Consider the following 15,387-nt stretch of genomic DNA (forward strand, 5'->3'; position numbering starts at 1 on the left):
CTGTGAGCTGCATTGATTCCATGCAGAAGATTCTGGGATACACTTCTCCCTCCAGATTTGCGGGTTTAGCACTCGCGACTTCAGTTATCTGCGAGATTCTAAACCTGGAACTACCCCCGCCTCCCTCCTGGACCTCTCCACACCTTACCTGGTGGTCTAGCAGTGAAGCGGGGCAGAAGCGGTTGTCCTACGTTCCTGCCCCATGCAGAGCCATCCACAAAAATGACTACCATGAGTTCCCGTGGTCTCACGAGCCTACAGCTGAAACTCACAGCAGCCATTTTTGTTGACGGCTCTGCATGGGGCAGGAGCGTAGGACGATCGCTCCTGCCCCGCTTCACCGCTGGACCATCAGGTAAGGTGTGAAGAGGTCCAGGAGGCAGGGGTGGGTCAGAGTCGGTCCTAAAAGTTATTCATGTTTTTTTTTTCAATATTTGCGGGCCGGCTCTGCCCCTAACCCCCGCGAATATTGAGGAGGAAGTGTATATGTAAGAATTTGTATAGTATTTATGCTTAAATCATTTTGATTAAGCATAGTACACAATGCAAACTTCAGCTGCCAGTATCCAGACAGAAAACCGTAATAATTCATCCCCTTCCATCCCTCTTCCCCTCACCACCTACCCCCTGTAACGCAACAGAAAAAGGAACAACCATATCACAGGGATTGCACCAAATGTTCAGGAATCCTGACATCTATTTATATGAGTAGTCTACTCTGAGCTGTGGGAGTCATTGCATTCCATAAAGGTTCCCAAATTTGATTAAAAAATTTTTACCCACAGTAGACTTTAGATCTTGAATGGAGATACAAGTGTAACCATCAAATCTCATCGATGCACTAAGGAACTGGGCTCTTTGGTAACCCAACAAAGTAAAATACTCTTCCTGTCCATCAGGATGGCTCGAGAGAGAGATCTATGGTAGCCCTGAAGTGCTGGAAAGTCATGCGACACTGTGGTTAATGGTAATTGAGGTTGCAGTTGCCATTTACCCTTCCACATAGCTGGAATACGGACAGCAAGCGCTATCCGAAAGGACTCAACCTTGGGACAAGTCCAAAATGAGCGTCCGAGCATAGCCCGCGGTTGAGAACCCTTAACACGTTGATCGGTAGCACAAATTTTCACTTTCTAGTTATTTAGTCCATTTTCTAGCCCATCCATCCAGAAGAGCCCAGAACGGGTAACAATTTTGCATACATAGTGGAAGGATAGCAACAAAGTTCCAAATTCACACATAGCAGATATACAGAACAACCGAGAGAGAGGATGAACGGCAACAGTGAGATAATTCCTAGGTGCTGCGTGTAGGACTGAGTACATGTTTAGGGGGTGAGCACAGTAGCAAGACGAACGATAAGGTCATATGTGTATACAATACATTTGTTGCCTAGGGCAAATACATTCAGTGCAAAGGGCAATTTTAAGGCACTCTTGGCGAAGGTACACGTAGAGGGAAGACAAGATCTTGTGTGTTTTGGAATCGGGTGCGTGCAAGTCAAGTGGAAGCGCACACACAGCGAGGTACTATGATTTTGCTGGGGTAAAATTAAGAGGTTAGGGGGTCTTTAAGAGAGTCAGGTAAAGAGGTGAGTCTTTACCGACTTCCTGAAGTTTAGTAGACCTGTTGGTGATCTAATGGTTGGCGGGATTGTGTTCCAAAGACATGTCTATATTCGCAACAAGAACGAAAAGTTCATCTCATGATCTGTAACTTGAGGAGACAATTTACCACATCTCTCTTCGCACTTTGTAGCCCAGGTCCTGCGACCACCTCTGGGCTAGCCCATCATGGTCCAATTGTCCTCGCTTTTCATGCCAAAATTTATGGGGGGGGGGGTACTTCTCCACCCAAAAAACCAGGCGAGAGAGAGCATTTCTCCTTTAAACATTGACTACAGCATTGAAAAATAACCCCTTCCTTTACTAATGCGTAGTACGGATTTTAGCGCTGGCAGCGCCGGTAACTGCTCCGAGGCTGGTTCATAGTCATTCGCACGTGGGACTTCGTCGCGCCGACATTGCAGTGCAGACAAATCGGCGCAAGACCCCAGCACGCCGCCTAAAAAGTTACTTTTAAGGAGCTCCGACGTGGGGTGTGAGTGGGGAACCCCCCCAGTTTACTGCATACTATTCATGCTGCCGTTGGGGGTGGGGGGTTGGAACCCTCCATTATAAAGTAAACTTAACTTTTTCTTGATTTTTTTAGGAAAAGTTAAGTTTTCTCTATAATGTGGGGGGTTGCACCTCCCCCCCCAACGGCAGCGCAAGGAGTATGAAGTAAAGTGTGGGGGGGGGGTTTCCCACACACACATCCCCCATCGGAGCTCCTTAAAAGTAACTTTTTAGGCGGTGCACCGAATTATTGACGCTACAATATTGGCACGCCAAAGTCTTGCGCGCTTTTGTCCCGCCACCCCGAGGCTCATAGGAAAGTGTCTGAGCAGTTACCGCTGCTGCCGGCACTAAAACCCACGCTACGCGCTAGTATAGGAAGGGTTTTATTTTTCAATGCTGTAGTCAATGTTTAAAGAAACAATGCTCTCTCGCGCCTGGTTTTTTGGGGGTTAATGTCTATTTAGCATCAGTATATGACGCTCCCCACCAGTAGCTATTCATTCAGGCCCCGATGCTGAAAAGCAGGGGTGCCCACACTTTTTTGGCTTGCGAGCTACTTTTAAAATGACCAAGTCAAAATGATCTACCAACAATAAAAATGTAAAAAAAAAACGCAAAGCACACTGTACGCACAGAAAATGCTAATTATCATTTATATTCGGGGGGGTTTTCAAAGAGGTCAAGACAGATGACTTTAAAGTATGCAATGTCACCTCAGTAACAACTATAGAAAAATAGACATTGCATTCTAAACCCAGGAGTCCGGACGCCTTTCGCTAGTCGCTGCTTCAGAGAACCCTCGTCATAAAGGCCTTTTTTGCCCACTCCGTGTCTGTTCTTGTTACACCTCTGCTACTATCTTGATGCCTTTATGATGAGGGTTCTCTGAAGCAGCGACTAGCGAAAGGCGTCCGGACTCCTGAATTTATAATGCAATGTCTTCACCAAAAGCTCAGTCTCTTTATCACTTTTTTTTTTTTTTTTTTTGCAATTGTTTATTTATGACAAGAAAAAACAGCACAGCAAAACATCAGGAAAATCCAACAACAGTACAGGCAGGCAATCTGCAGAACAACAAAACTCCTGATGTCACCCCCCTCCCCCTCCCAACCCCCCCAAACCCCCCTCCCCCCCCAGTGACAGCAAACAGCACCCCGCACCTCCCGGAAACCCTAGATCACCACCAGTAGGCACGGTAGCACCCCAAGGAGAGGAAAAGAAGAAAAATCAGAAAAGAAGGGGACAAAAGATCACAGAACCCCAATAAGACAAACCCCCCAAAGATCCAATCCTGGCCGGAACCATTACTTCATCTGACAACAGAACTGTCCACATCCATTCCCTCCACTGCCAGGTATCTCCCCCAAATATCGTAATATTGCTGCCATTTTCTAGTCAACAAGGCCGAGAGCCGGTATTTCTCACACACCCAGCCCAATTTCTCTCGCACTAGAGCCAAAGTAGGTGTAGCGGTACTGCGCCAGTGGTGAGCCACAGTCAGCCTAGCCGCTGTGAAGGCCAACCGTACCAGTCTATCCTGGGTGTCATCTGCCCCTCCAGAGGGAAACCCCAACAAAGCCACTGCAGAAGGCTAAAAGGGCTGATGCTGCGGCTTATAGCTGTTCTGACTTTGAGCAGCTTTTGGGGTCCCCAGTGCGCATTTCGATGTTGTATAAATGGGTGCATCAGGATAGGGCCCGGAAGCCTTTGTATTTACTGGCTTGGGAAGGGGACTTAGGGCAGGTGTTTGTGGCATCTCTGTGGGAAAATATCTCGTCTAGGATACTTTTTTTTTTTTTTGACGTTATAAAGCAAGTTTTGCGTATAAGAAGAAGACCTGTTTTTGGACCTCTTAAAGGCACGTTTAGTGCAGTGATTGAGAAATGAGTCGTTTTAGTAGTGGGCAACGGGTTCTCTGAGCACTAATTGGGAACCTTTACGGAACAACATGATAAAACAACTACAGGCCGTTCAGAACGCAGCCATCAGACTCATCTACTGTCTCAGCAAATTTGACCACATCACCCCCGCCTATGTAGACTCTCACTGGCTTCCGATAAAAGCAAGAACCCAATTCAAGTTCTATTGTCTACTATTTAAAGTAACCCATGGTACTGCCCCCTGTTACCTAAACAACCGCCTATACCGCTACCACTCACCCATATCAAGGAGAACTCAAAACCTATTCACCTTCCCCCCTCATAATGGTACCCGACGTAAGAAACTATACGACAGTCTTCTAGCGACACAGGCAGCGAAAATTGACCCCACCATCACCAAACTGATGATCAAAACAACAGACATCAAAGTGTTTCGAAAAGAAATCAAAACATTTCTATTCAAAAAACACTTCCCTACTAACTAATCTCCTCCCCTTTCGCACATGCTCTCCCTCTCGTAAATAACACATTAGTCAACTCCTAGTACCTTACCTTCCAAAAATATTCTAATTCCTAAATAAGCATCTACCTTCAGTATCCAACAAGCTTCTTCCTTCATTGTTAGGTAATTTTTCTTCTGTAACCTGTATATACTGATATTCTCCACTGTATCCTGTTATCACTTGATTCTCTGCTATGTAATTCTTTCGGAAAAATCCAGATATCTTATAATTTATAATCCTCTACCACACCATGTAAAATACATGAATCACTGTTATGTAATTCTCTCGGTAATGTCCAGATCTCTTCTAATTTGTAATCCGCCTAGAACCGCAAGGCACAGGCGGAATAGAAATCACTAATGTAATGTAATGTACGAGGGTTTGATCTCCTGGTGTATGTAAGTGGGATCTTAGCGTATGGCCATGAATTCAGAACATGGAAAACTGGCCGTTTTCTGGCATCGGTTCAAATGATCTTAGCGCATGGGAAAGACCCACGTAAGAATGCCTAAGGCCTCCTCTTTTTTTTTTTTTTTTTAATCACAACTGATCTCAAGCAGGTATGCCTAGATTATTCAGTTACAAATGCGAATCAACATGTTTTATAATCTACCTGCATTGTGTGTTAATTTCTGTGCAACGATGGTGCTGTTGTAACCTGCCTCCTCGAACTCCACGTTGGAGGGTTTGGCGGAATATAAGATCACCTAGAACATATTTGTGTACTCTGCCCACTTGATGTCATCATGTATACTTCTTGCACTGGCCAGTAGTTTCTAGCAGGGCCATTGATCTGCAAAAATGGCTTTATGCAGTTGACCTCTATAAGGTCTACAGATCTTTTTATTCAAAGACTAAAAAATGTTTTGGACAGAACAGTGGGGAATCAGGAGTAAGGGCAAAGGGAAGAGACCCTCTGTCCTCAGTCAAATGTACAGTATATCTGAGGAAAATTAGCGGCCGTGAAGAGCTGGCAGTTAGAGAATGACACGGTGACAAAATTCATCACCGTTCCCTTCCCCGTGGATAACCGCGGGAAATAATCCCATGTCATTTTCTAGTGTCTAATTCAATCTCAATCCTTCTACACCAGCATTCTTCAAAGTAAAGCTTGCGGGTCAGTGGTTGTGGCCATTCATACTCTGATTCTTATGGGAGCCAAGGATAATGAAGCCATTGTGACATCACTGATGTGATTGGTTCTTAGGCACTGGTGGAATGAGGCATTATGACATCACAATATCTGCTCTGGATACCAGAGACTGTCATTCTTCAGTGTCTATCTCAACCTCAGTCCTTCTACACCAGCATTCTTCAAAGCAAAGCTTGCGGGTCAGTGGTTGTGACTAGAGAATGACACGGTGACAAAATTCATCACCGTTACCTTCCCTGCGAATAACCGCGGTAAACAATCTTCATGTCATTCTTTAAGAAGAGAGGGAAGAATCAGAGTATGAATGGCCACAACCACTGACCCTCAAGCTTTGCTTTGAAGAATGCTGGTGTAGAAGGACTGAGGCTGAAATAGACACTAAAAAATGACATGGGATTATTTCCCACAGTTATCCACAGGGACGGGAACAGTGATGAATTTTGTCACCGTGTCATTCTCTAGTTGTGGCCATTCATACTCTGATTCTTCCCTCTCTCCTTAAAGAATGACATGAATATGGTTTTCCACGGTTATCCACGGGGACGGGAACGGTGATGAATTTTGTCACCGGGTCATTTTCTACTAGCAAGTAAACAGAGACTTTCATGCAGCTGTAACACGGTAGCAAAGTGAGCTTGAATTTTCAACTGAAATGAGGAAGAGTGTGCTCTCTACGCACGCCTCTGCCCCCCTCATTCTCTTTCTCCAGCCTGCTAGGGGGATTCTGAGAGTGACCGGGTCAAGGAGCCCGATGGAAAGGCAGAGGTGGGGGGGTAGATTTTGTTTGGGGGGGGAGAAAGACCTTGCTGTTCAGTGGCTTGAATGTAAATGTCTTCAATGCATCTCTCTGCAGCTTGCGACAAACTTTCCGCTTCTGCGGTGAACCTGCCAAAGCAAATGGAGTCAGCCATCAGTAAGCGGCTCTCCTGCTCCACAGCGGCCATTATGCATTCCCCAGACAGAGGCAAGTGAAAAGCCTGCTCCACCCCCGTGTCTCTTTCCTCTTTCTTCTCTACCAAAATGCATCACCTTTCGGGCCAGCTGGTCTGTTCTAGCCTTCCCATTGATGTATCTTCCAAAAGTGGTTTAAAGGGTTTCTGAGCGAGGCCTGGTTTTGCCCCATTTGCAGCTCTGGACTCGCAGCTCATGCTTCTTTTAGAGAACTTGCAATAACGGGTCTAGAGATATTGGAATAACATGTCTATAGCTGACTGGGGAAAGACCAGCACCTCTCTTATGTTTGCCTTATCTAAAAAAAAAAAAAATAGCAGAATTAGAAATGGTACAGAGAAGGGCAACGGCAATGATACAAGGAATGGAATGACTTCCCTATGAAGAAAGGCTAAAGCAGCTAGGGCTCTTCAGCCTGGAGAGGAGACAGCTCAGAGGTAATATGGTAGAGGTCTATAAAATACTGAGTGGAGTGGAAAGGGTAGATGTGAATCGCTTGTTTACTCTTTCCAAAAATACTAGGACTAGGGGGCATGTGATGAAGGTACTAAGTAGTAGATTTAAAACAAACCAGAGAAAATAATGAATACTCTGGAATTTGTTGCCAGGGTATGTGGTGAAATCAGTTAGCATAGCAGGGTTTAAAAAAAGGTTTGGACAATTTCCTAAAAGAGAAGTCCATAGGCCACTATTGAGATGGCTTGGGGAAATCCACTTCTTATTCCTAGGATAAGGAACATAATATCTGTTTTACTACTTGGGGTACTTGGGGCCTGGGTTGGCCACTGTTGGAAATAGGTTACATACAGGGCTTGATGGACTCCGGAATGTCCCAGTACAGCAATTCTTATGTGGAAGTACCTGGTAACTCTAAATGTGATCGTGCTGGGAGGGTGGCAGACTGATCCCAGACGCTAATCTGAATACCAAGTGCAGTCCATCTAGTTTTTAGCCCAGGAACTTGGCTACAGAAGCGACCTCAGTCCCTTGCATTGGCTACCAGCTATGTTGAAATAAAAAAAATCAAATACAAAAAGAGGTGTGCTAAACAGAGTCTAAGCCAAAATGCACCTCAGAAACTAGCCACCAAGATAATGGCAATTGCTAGCAACAGAGACCTTTAATTCTAGCAGTATGCTGCTGAATGCATTGAAAGGTCAGAAGTCTCAATCATAGGCTTGTGGCACGTAAATATGAGTGCTTTAAATAGTTTAAATATATTGAATGAATTATTCTTTAAATATACGATTTTAGAATAAGTAGCATCAAACATTCAGTGATAGTGCATGATGTGAATAACCGCACTTATCTTTGGAATCATGAGATTCGGCACTGCACTTAATAATAATAATAATAATAACTTTATTTTTGTATACCGCCATACCCAGGGAGTTCTAGGCGGTTCACATCAATTAAACAGAGTTACAAGCGGTTCAATACCAATTGATCAAAGTTGCGGACAACGAAGTAGATGAGGTTGGAAGAAGTAGGAAAGAGTAGGTCAAGGGGGGGAGAGGTAGTACAGTAGAGAAGGGGGAGAGGTTTTGGTTAATTAAGAAGGGGCCTTAAGGGTCCTGGCCGTGGAAGAGGTGGGTTTTGATTAATTTTCTAAAGCCGAGGTAGTTGGGGGCCTTGAGGACCATTTGGGCTAGCCATGGGTTTAGCTTGGCAGCCTGGAAGGCGAAGGTTTTGTCAAGGAAGTTTTTGGAGTGGCATAGTTTTAGGGAGGGGAAGGCGAAAAGTTGAATTCTGCGGGAGTTCTTGTAGCAGTGGTTCAGGAAGAAGTGAGGGATGATGTAGCTTGGGGATAAACCAAATAAGACCCGACGGGGCCACCGTTTCACCTCTGTCGGCTTCGTCAGGGGAAATGGCAAAACAGTGCGGAACAGGACTTTAGGTAAATTCAAATGTGCTGCTTTCGTCAGGGTCTTAAGTGCAATATTTTAAAATAAAAATTTTACGTGCCTCAAGCCTATGATTGAGACTTCTGACCTTTCAATGCATTCAGCAGCATACTGCTAGAATTAAATAATAACTTTATTCTTCTATACCGCCAATAATCGTGCCACTTCTAGGCGGTTTACATTTGAAGAGATCAGTGATTGAATATTCAGATAGTCAGTGAAATTACAGTATGTAGAATCTTGAAATACAATATACTGTTTAAGTATTTTCAGAGGGGACACGTTAAGAAATAGGAGCATAAAACACATATTTATCACTACCATACGAAATAAGGCATTTGCATGGAAATTTCAAAAAGAAAGTAGCTCCAATTGCCAAAACCTTAGGCTTTAGTTGAAGGAACTGTTTCCTTTGAAACTGAGTTTGTCTAGAGACATCCGGAAACATTATCACCCGTTGACCACAAAACATCTCTTGTTTTTTCAAAAAATATAATTTTAAAATATCTTGTTATTCAAGCTCTGTCTTGAAGGTCACGAGAAGAGTTGCTCGCTTACCTATTATGTCTTTAGATGATTCTAAAAACTGTGACACATTCAAACTAGCAATTGCCATTATCTTGGTGGCTAGTTCTGAGGTGCATTTTGGCTTAGACTACCAGCTATTTTCCCAAATACTTCACCACTTTGTCTGTGGCACATTTGAGTGAAAGGCCTATGTCTTATTTACAATGTGCTTTTCTATGTATCCAAAAGGGACAGAGAGATGAGAGGAGCTTGCCCTTCTGCTGACTCATTGTCAGACACAATGAGTTAGCAAGTACTGGACTCTAAATTTCCGGTTAAAAAAAATGTTCACACTTAAAAATATTTATGTTTAAATGATTTTTATTATTCCAGCAGTAAGAAGCAAATACAAACAGTAGTACCATTCGGGAAATAACATTTTCAACAATATAATCAGTTCCCCTCCCCCTCCCCCAGAATCCATGGCCAGTCCAACAGCTGAGAGTGGGAATAAAATCTTAAAGATTCAAAAGTCTACTGCGAGCACGCGGTGTGAGGTCCCGCCAGAAGTGCTCCCACACCTGACAAAATTTGCGACCCGGGCCAAGAGTCAAGTCTCCCACCATGCGTCTCTCCAGTGTCGCGTGCACTATCATTAGGGATCTCCATTGTGCACATGACGGGGGATCACGGGAGAGCCAGTGGGTGAGGATGGCTTTTTTTCCCATCAAAAGGGCTCTGGAGATAAATGCTGACATTCCCCTGGGTTTGGGCGAGGCTATATTATAAAATCCAAATAACGCCCTGGGTTGCGGAAGCCATCGCCTTCCCCAAAGCGATGTGGTATATAGGCCAAGATGTCTCCAAAACTGTTGGATTGCGGGGCAGGCCCAAAACATGTGACTCAAAGATGCGTGAGCCTGATTGCATTTCGGGCAAGAATGCGACGCAGTAATCCCCATCCGGGCTGACTTAAAAATATTTTAAAAAGAATGGTGGTATGTGCTTCTTGATTAGGGTTACCAGATTATTGAAGGGGAGAAAAAAAGAGGATGTGTAGCCCCACCCTGATCTGCCTCTGGCCCCGCCCCATACCATCGTACCGCCCACAGACCTGCCTCGTTCTGCTCCCCAACCCTGGCCTCGTGCAAACCTCGCCTCTTCGGGGCCGCACCTGGAGGGCATCTGCACACGTGTGGATGTGTGATGTCACTGGGCTCAATCTCAACACTTTTCAAAACCCAGAAAAAAAGTGCCGGGTATTGAAAAGCCGTCTGGAGCCTGGACAGTCCTCTAAAAATAGGATGTGGCTGGGTATATCTGGACGTCTGGTAACCCTATTCTTGATGGAACCACAGAAGTTTGGTTTCCTTTTCTGGTCAGGCACAGTGCACCCCGATAATTTGGTGTTAATGTCTAGAAGAGTCATAGATAGGAAACCAAGATCTTAAGACAAATTGCCACCCTGTAGAGATGAAATGTGACAGAGCATTTCTCAAGCCTGTTCTGGAGTGCCCTCTAGTGCAGGGGTAGAGAACTCCAGTCCTCGAGAGCCGTATTCCAGGTTGGGTTTTCAGGATTTCGCCAATGAATATGCATGAGATCTATTTGCATGCACTGCTTTCAATGCATATTCATTGGGGAAATCCTGAAAACCCGACTGGAATACGGCTCTCGAGGACCGGAGTTCCCTACCCCTGCTCTAGTGCAATGTATCGCAAGCTGTGTGCATTCTGAGATTTCAGTCGTGCCACAGAACACCGGGGAGGAGGAGAGGCACCGGCACTGGCTGACTGTCTACAGGACGTGTCTCTTGCGGCGAGAGGCACATCCTGTAGGCAATCAGCCAGTGTCGGCGCCTCTCCTTCGTTCCCGCCCTCTTTCCTGCTGGCACCCTCCACTGGCATCTTAGGACCCATCTGGAGGGCCTTCGCACATGTGCGGATGTCGACATGATGACATCATGCACGTGCACGACATCATCACGGCGACGTCTGCGCACTTCCAGATGTTTAGTGTGCCGTGGCTCGAGAAAGTTTGCGGGCCCCTGCTCTAGTTGCAGTGGTTCCCAACCCGGTCCTGGAGGACCACCAGGCCAATCGGGTTTTCAGGCTAGCCCTAATGAATATGCATGAGATAGATTTGCATATAATGGAAGTGATAGGTATGCAAATCTGCTCCATGCATATTCATTAGGGCTAGCCTGAAAACCCGATTGGCCTGGTGGTCCTCCAGGACAGGGTTGGGAACCACTGCTCTAGTGCGCGAAGGACTTCCTGAAAGCCAGGCTAATATCTATCTCATTATGGATATCTTGAAAACCAGACTGGTTTGAGAAATGCCATTTCAAGAGGTTGTGTATGAACGCGGCACTATGAGTTAATTTAAGAACATAAGAAATGAAATACTGCAACGGTCCATCAAGCTCAGCATCCTGTTTCCAACAGTGGCCAACCCAGGTCCTAAGTACCTAACTAGATCCAAAATAGTAAAACAGATTGTATGTTGCTTATCCTAAGAATAAGCAGTGGATTTCCCTTAGCCATCTCAATAATGGCCTAAAGCAGGGGTGGGCTACTCCGGTCCACGAGGGCCGGAATCCAGTCGGGTTTTCAGGATTTCCCCAATGAATATGCATGAGATCTATTTGCATGCACTGCTTTTAATGCATATTCACTGGGGAAATCCTGAAAACCTGATTTGATTTCGGCCCTTGTTGCCCATGTCTGGCCGAAGGACTTCTCTTTTAGGAAATTATCCAAACCATTTTTGAAAACCCTGATTTTCACCACTTTCTCAAGCAACTAATTCCAGAGTTTAATTACACATTGTGTGAAGAAATATTTTGTCCAGTTTGTTTTAAATCGCGTGCCCCCTAGTCCTAGTATTTTTGGAAAAAGTGAACAAGTGATTCACATCTACCCCTTTCCACTCCACTCAGTATTGTATAGACCTCTGTCATATCACCCCTGACGTCTCTTCTCCAAGCTGAAGAGCTCTAGTCACTTTAGCCCAGTGGTCTCAAACTCAAACCCTTTGCGGGGCCACATTTTGGATTTGTCGGTACTTGGAGGGCCGCAGAAAATAATAGTTAATGTCTTATTAAAGAAATTACAATTATGCATGAGGTAAAACTCTTTATAGTTAATAAATATTTCCCCCCCCCCCCCGAAGGCCTGCATGTTCCTCCTTTCTTTGCAGCATCCTCCAGCTTTTCCCCTGGCCTCCCTTTCTTAGTTTCAGCTAATTACCACAGTCTGCAGAGAGGATCGCCGGTGCTGTAGCGTTCCTTACAGGCTGCCATCGGCCTCCACTGCACGTTCCCTCTGCCACGGTCCCGCCCCTCCTCTGACGTCAGGGGCAGGATCGCGGCAGAGGGAACGTGTTGCTGAGGACGATGACAGCCTGAAAGGATCGCTGTGGCACCGACAATCCTCTCCGGAGGCAACAGTAATTATCTGAAGGTAAGAGCGGGAGGCCAGGGGGGAAGCCGGAGGACGCTGCAAAGAGCAGGCAGCACTAGTACAGACTGCGGGCCGCAGAATAGTACCTGGCGGGCCACATGTGGCCCCCGGGCCACGAGTTTGAGACCACTGCTTTAGCCTTTCCTCATAGGGACGTCGTCCCATTCCTTTTATCATTATCATCGCCCTTCGCTGCACCTTTTCTAATTCCACTACATCTTTTTTGAGATACCAGAATTGCACAGTATTCGAGGTGTGGCCGTACCATAGAGCGTTACAAAGGCATTATAACATTTTCATCTTTGTTTTCCATTCCTTTCCTGGTAATTCCTAACATTCTATTTGCTTTCTTTGCTGCTGCCGCACAACTACTGAACTGACTTTTAGCCGGAAACTTTTTGATACATGGGGAGGGCAATTTTCATAGTAATTTTCATGGTCACAGTGCATTTTACCTGCCCGTTTGAAAACAGTCCACTTTGTGTACAGATACACGTGTGCATAGCTCCATAAGGCTTTTGCTCGCAACCTGGTCTAGGCTTTCCCAGGATATGTTAGTGGGATGGGAGGGGGGCAGTTTGGGAGGTTTCTGGTGGGTGGGAAAAATAGATGCAAATCCCTGCAGGTATTTCCACTTTGAAAGCTGGTGTATAAACCACAAGAAACAAATGCCCATGGACTTTGTAGCAATGAGGACAGTATGAAAGTTTCCCCTTTAAATATTATTTATTAAATATTATAAAAATAATATTTTTTTAATTTTTATTATTTTAAATATTATTTATTAAATATTATTTAAATAATATTTTTATAATTTTAAATATAATTTATTAAATATTAAATATTATTTAAAATTCTCCACTGTTTTTAAGACCGTCATTTACAAATTGCAAATTCAGGTAAGGTAAATCAAAATGGCCAATATAATCCAAAAGCAATCAAAACAAAACTGTGTACAAGATGCAGGCAAATTTTAATATGACAAGAACACAATATATAAAACCCTTTTACCAATAAAGGGACCCGACACGGTCCGTGTTTCGGACAAACCTTCGTCAGGGGTCCTAATAAATACAGATACAATATAAAAATTATTGAAATTGCTATGAGGATATGTATATGTGACAAAACAGGTGTTGTCATGCCATGCTATCTAAAATTGTGGTGAGAAGTGAAGACAAATATATGAGAAGGAGATTACATGCAACGTTAAAAACATGCTAAAGAAAGATAGAAAATAAAGAATAAATTATTCAAACTGAGGATGAATGAAAGTATGAATAATGTGGTGTGAGTTACACTAATGTAGCCTTAAAGATAACATATGAAACGTGACAAACAAAGTAGACTAAAAGAGAAGAGATAAAAGTGAAAAGAATGATAATAAGAATATTAAAAAGAACAGGAAGAAGAAAAGAAAAAGAATACATACTATGGTAAAATAGGGGGGGCTAAAAAATCCACAAAAAAAATTTGAAGAATCTTGACTATCATAAAATATAAAAAACATAATACAATATAAGTATGAGATCTTGATACAATGCTCAAAAGTAATAAGAAGGCATACAGCGTATTAGCATATGCTATGTGAGTGAGAACAGACATCTGTATTTATTAGGACCCCTGACGAAGGTTTGTCCGAAACACGGACCGTGTCGGGTCCCTTTATTGGTAAAAGGGTTTTATATATTGTGTTCTTGTCATATAAAAATTTGCCTGCATCTTGTACACAGTCTGCAGTTTTGTTTTGGTTGCTCCTGGCTGATTTTTTTCTGCAGATCTTTTTTGGATCCCTTTTTTTGTTGTTGTGTTTCAATATAATCCAAAGCCAGTTACCTGAGTAATGTATCCTGACCTTTCTTTGGGTTTGTTTGGATCAAGAGAGGGAAGCAATGCATGTAGTTTTCAAAAATATGCATGCTATTTTCATTCTCTTGGAACCTTACACCATAGAGCTGCTTGAGAGTACACAGGTGGGTTTAATGTATGCACTATTGAGTCAGTTCTATAAAGCATGCGCAGTTACATGTCGATTACTTGTGTATACCGTTCGAATGGCATTTATCTACATATGTGTGCGCCAAAATTCTGCATAAGTGCTTTTCTTATCTCATACAGAGCAAGTAGGCATGCAGATGGGCAGAACTCACACCAGCGGCGTAGCAAGGGGAGGAGACACCTGGGGCAGAGGTGCCCAGCATTGCCATGCTGTGTGCCCCCTCCCCCTCGTACCTCTTCAAATCTTAACTGGCAGCAAAGCAGCGTTTTCTGCCTATTGCTCATGCTGGCCTCAGCACTTCCTCTGATGTCACCTGCTGGTACCGCGGCCAGAAGGAGACCTGACGCCAATGCAAGCAGCAAATATTTGAAGAGGTAGGTGGGAGGAGAGGTGCTGGGGCCCCTGCCAAGACAGCACCCACGACGGTACCCCCTGCCTCCCCCTCACTATGCCACTGACTCACACTTATGCACACTAGAGAATGACACAGGGATATACTTTTCCCCTTCCCCATGGGAACTCATTTTCCCGTCCCGTCCCCACGAGTTCTTTTCCTGTCCCTGCCCCATTCCTACAAGCTCTGTCCTCATCTGCACAAGCCTCAAACACTTTAGAATCCTAAGTAGCAACATTCAAGATCTCAGATTGTGATGTCATAATGCCTCATTCCACCAATGCCTAAGCTCTGTCCTCATCTGCACAAGCCTCAAACACTTTAAAATCCTAAGTAGCAACATTCTAGGGCTCAGATTGTGATGTCATAATGCCTCATTCCACCAATGCCTAAGCTCCGTCCTCATCTGCACAAGCCTCAAACACTTTAAAATCTTAAGTAGCAACATTCTAGAGCTCAGACTGTGATGTCATAATGCCTCATTCCACCAATGCCTAAGCTCCGTCCTCATC

At 44.3% G+C, this 15,387-nt stretch overlaps 1 protein-coding gene across 2 annotated transcripts in view; it reads left to right on the forward strand.

The window, feature by feature from the left end:
* The window catches only part of MAP7D2 (MAP7 domain containing 2), a 148,668-nt gene that overhangs the window by 86,762 nt on the left and 46,519 nt on the right, over window positions 1-15,387 (forward strand). For both annotated transcript variants that reach the window (XM_033950470.1, XM_033950471.1), the window contains exon 5: window positions 6,510-6,620. In XM_033950470.1, coding sequence (XP_033806361.1) covers window positions 6,510-6,620 — 111 coding nt within the window. The remainder of the gene's footprint in view (window positions 1-6,509; window positions 6,621-15,387) is intronic.

The sequence above is a fragment of the Geotrypetes seraphini genome, chromosome 6 (assembly GCF_902459505.1).
Source record: "Geotrypetes seraphini chromosome 6, aGeoSer1.1, whole genome shotgun sequence".
Lineage (NCBI taxonomy): Eukaryota > Metazoa > Chordata > Amphibia > Gymnophiona > Dermophiidae > Geotrypetes > Geotrypetes seraphini.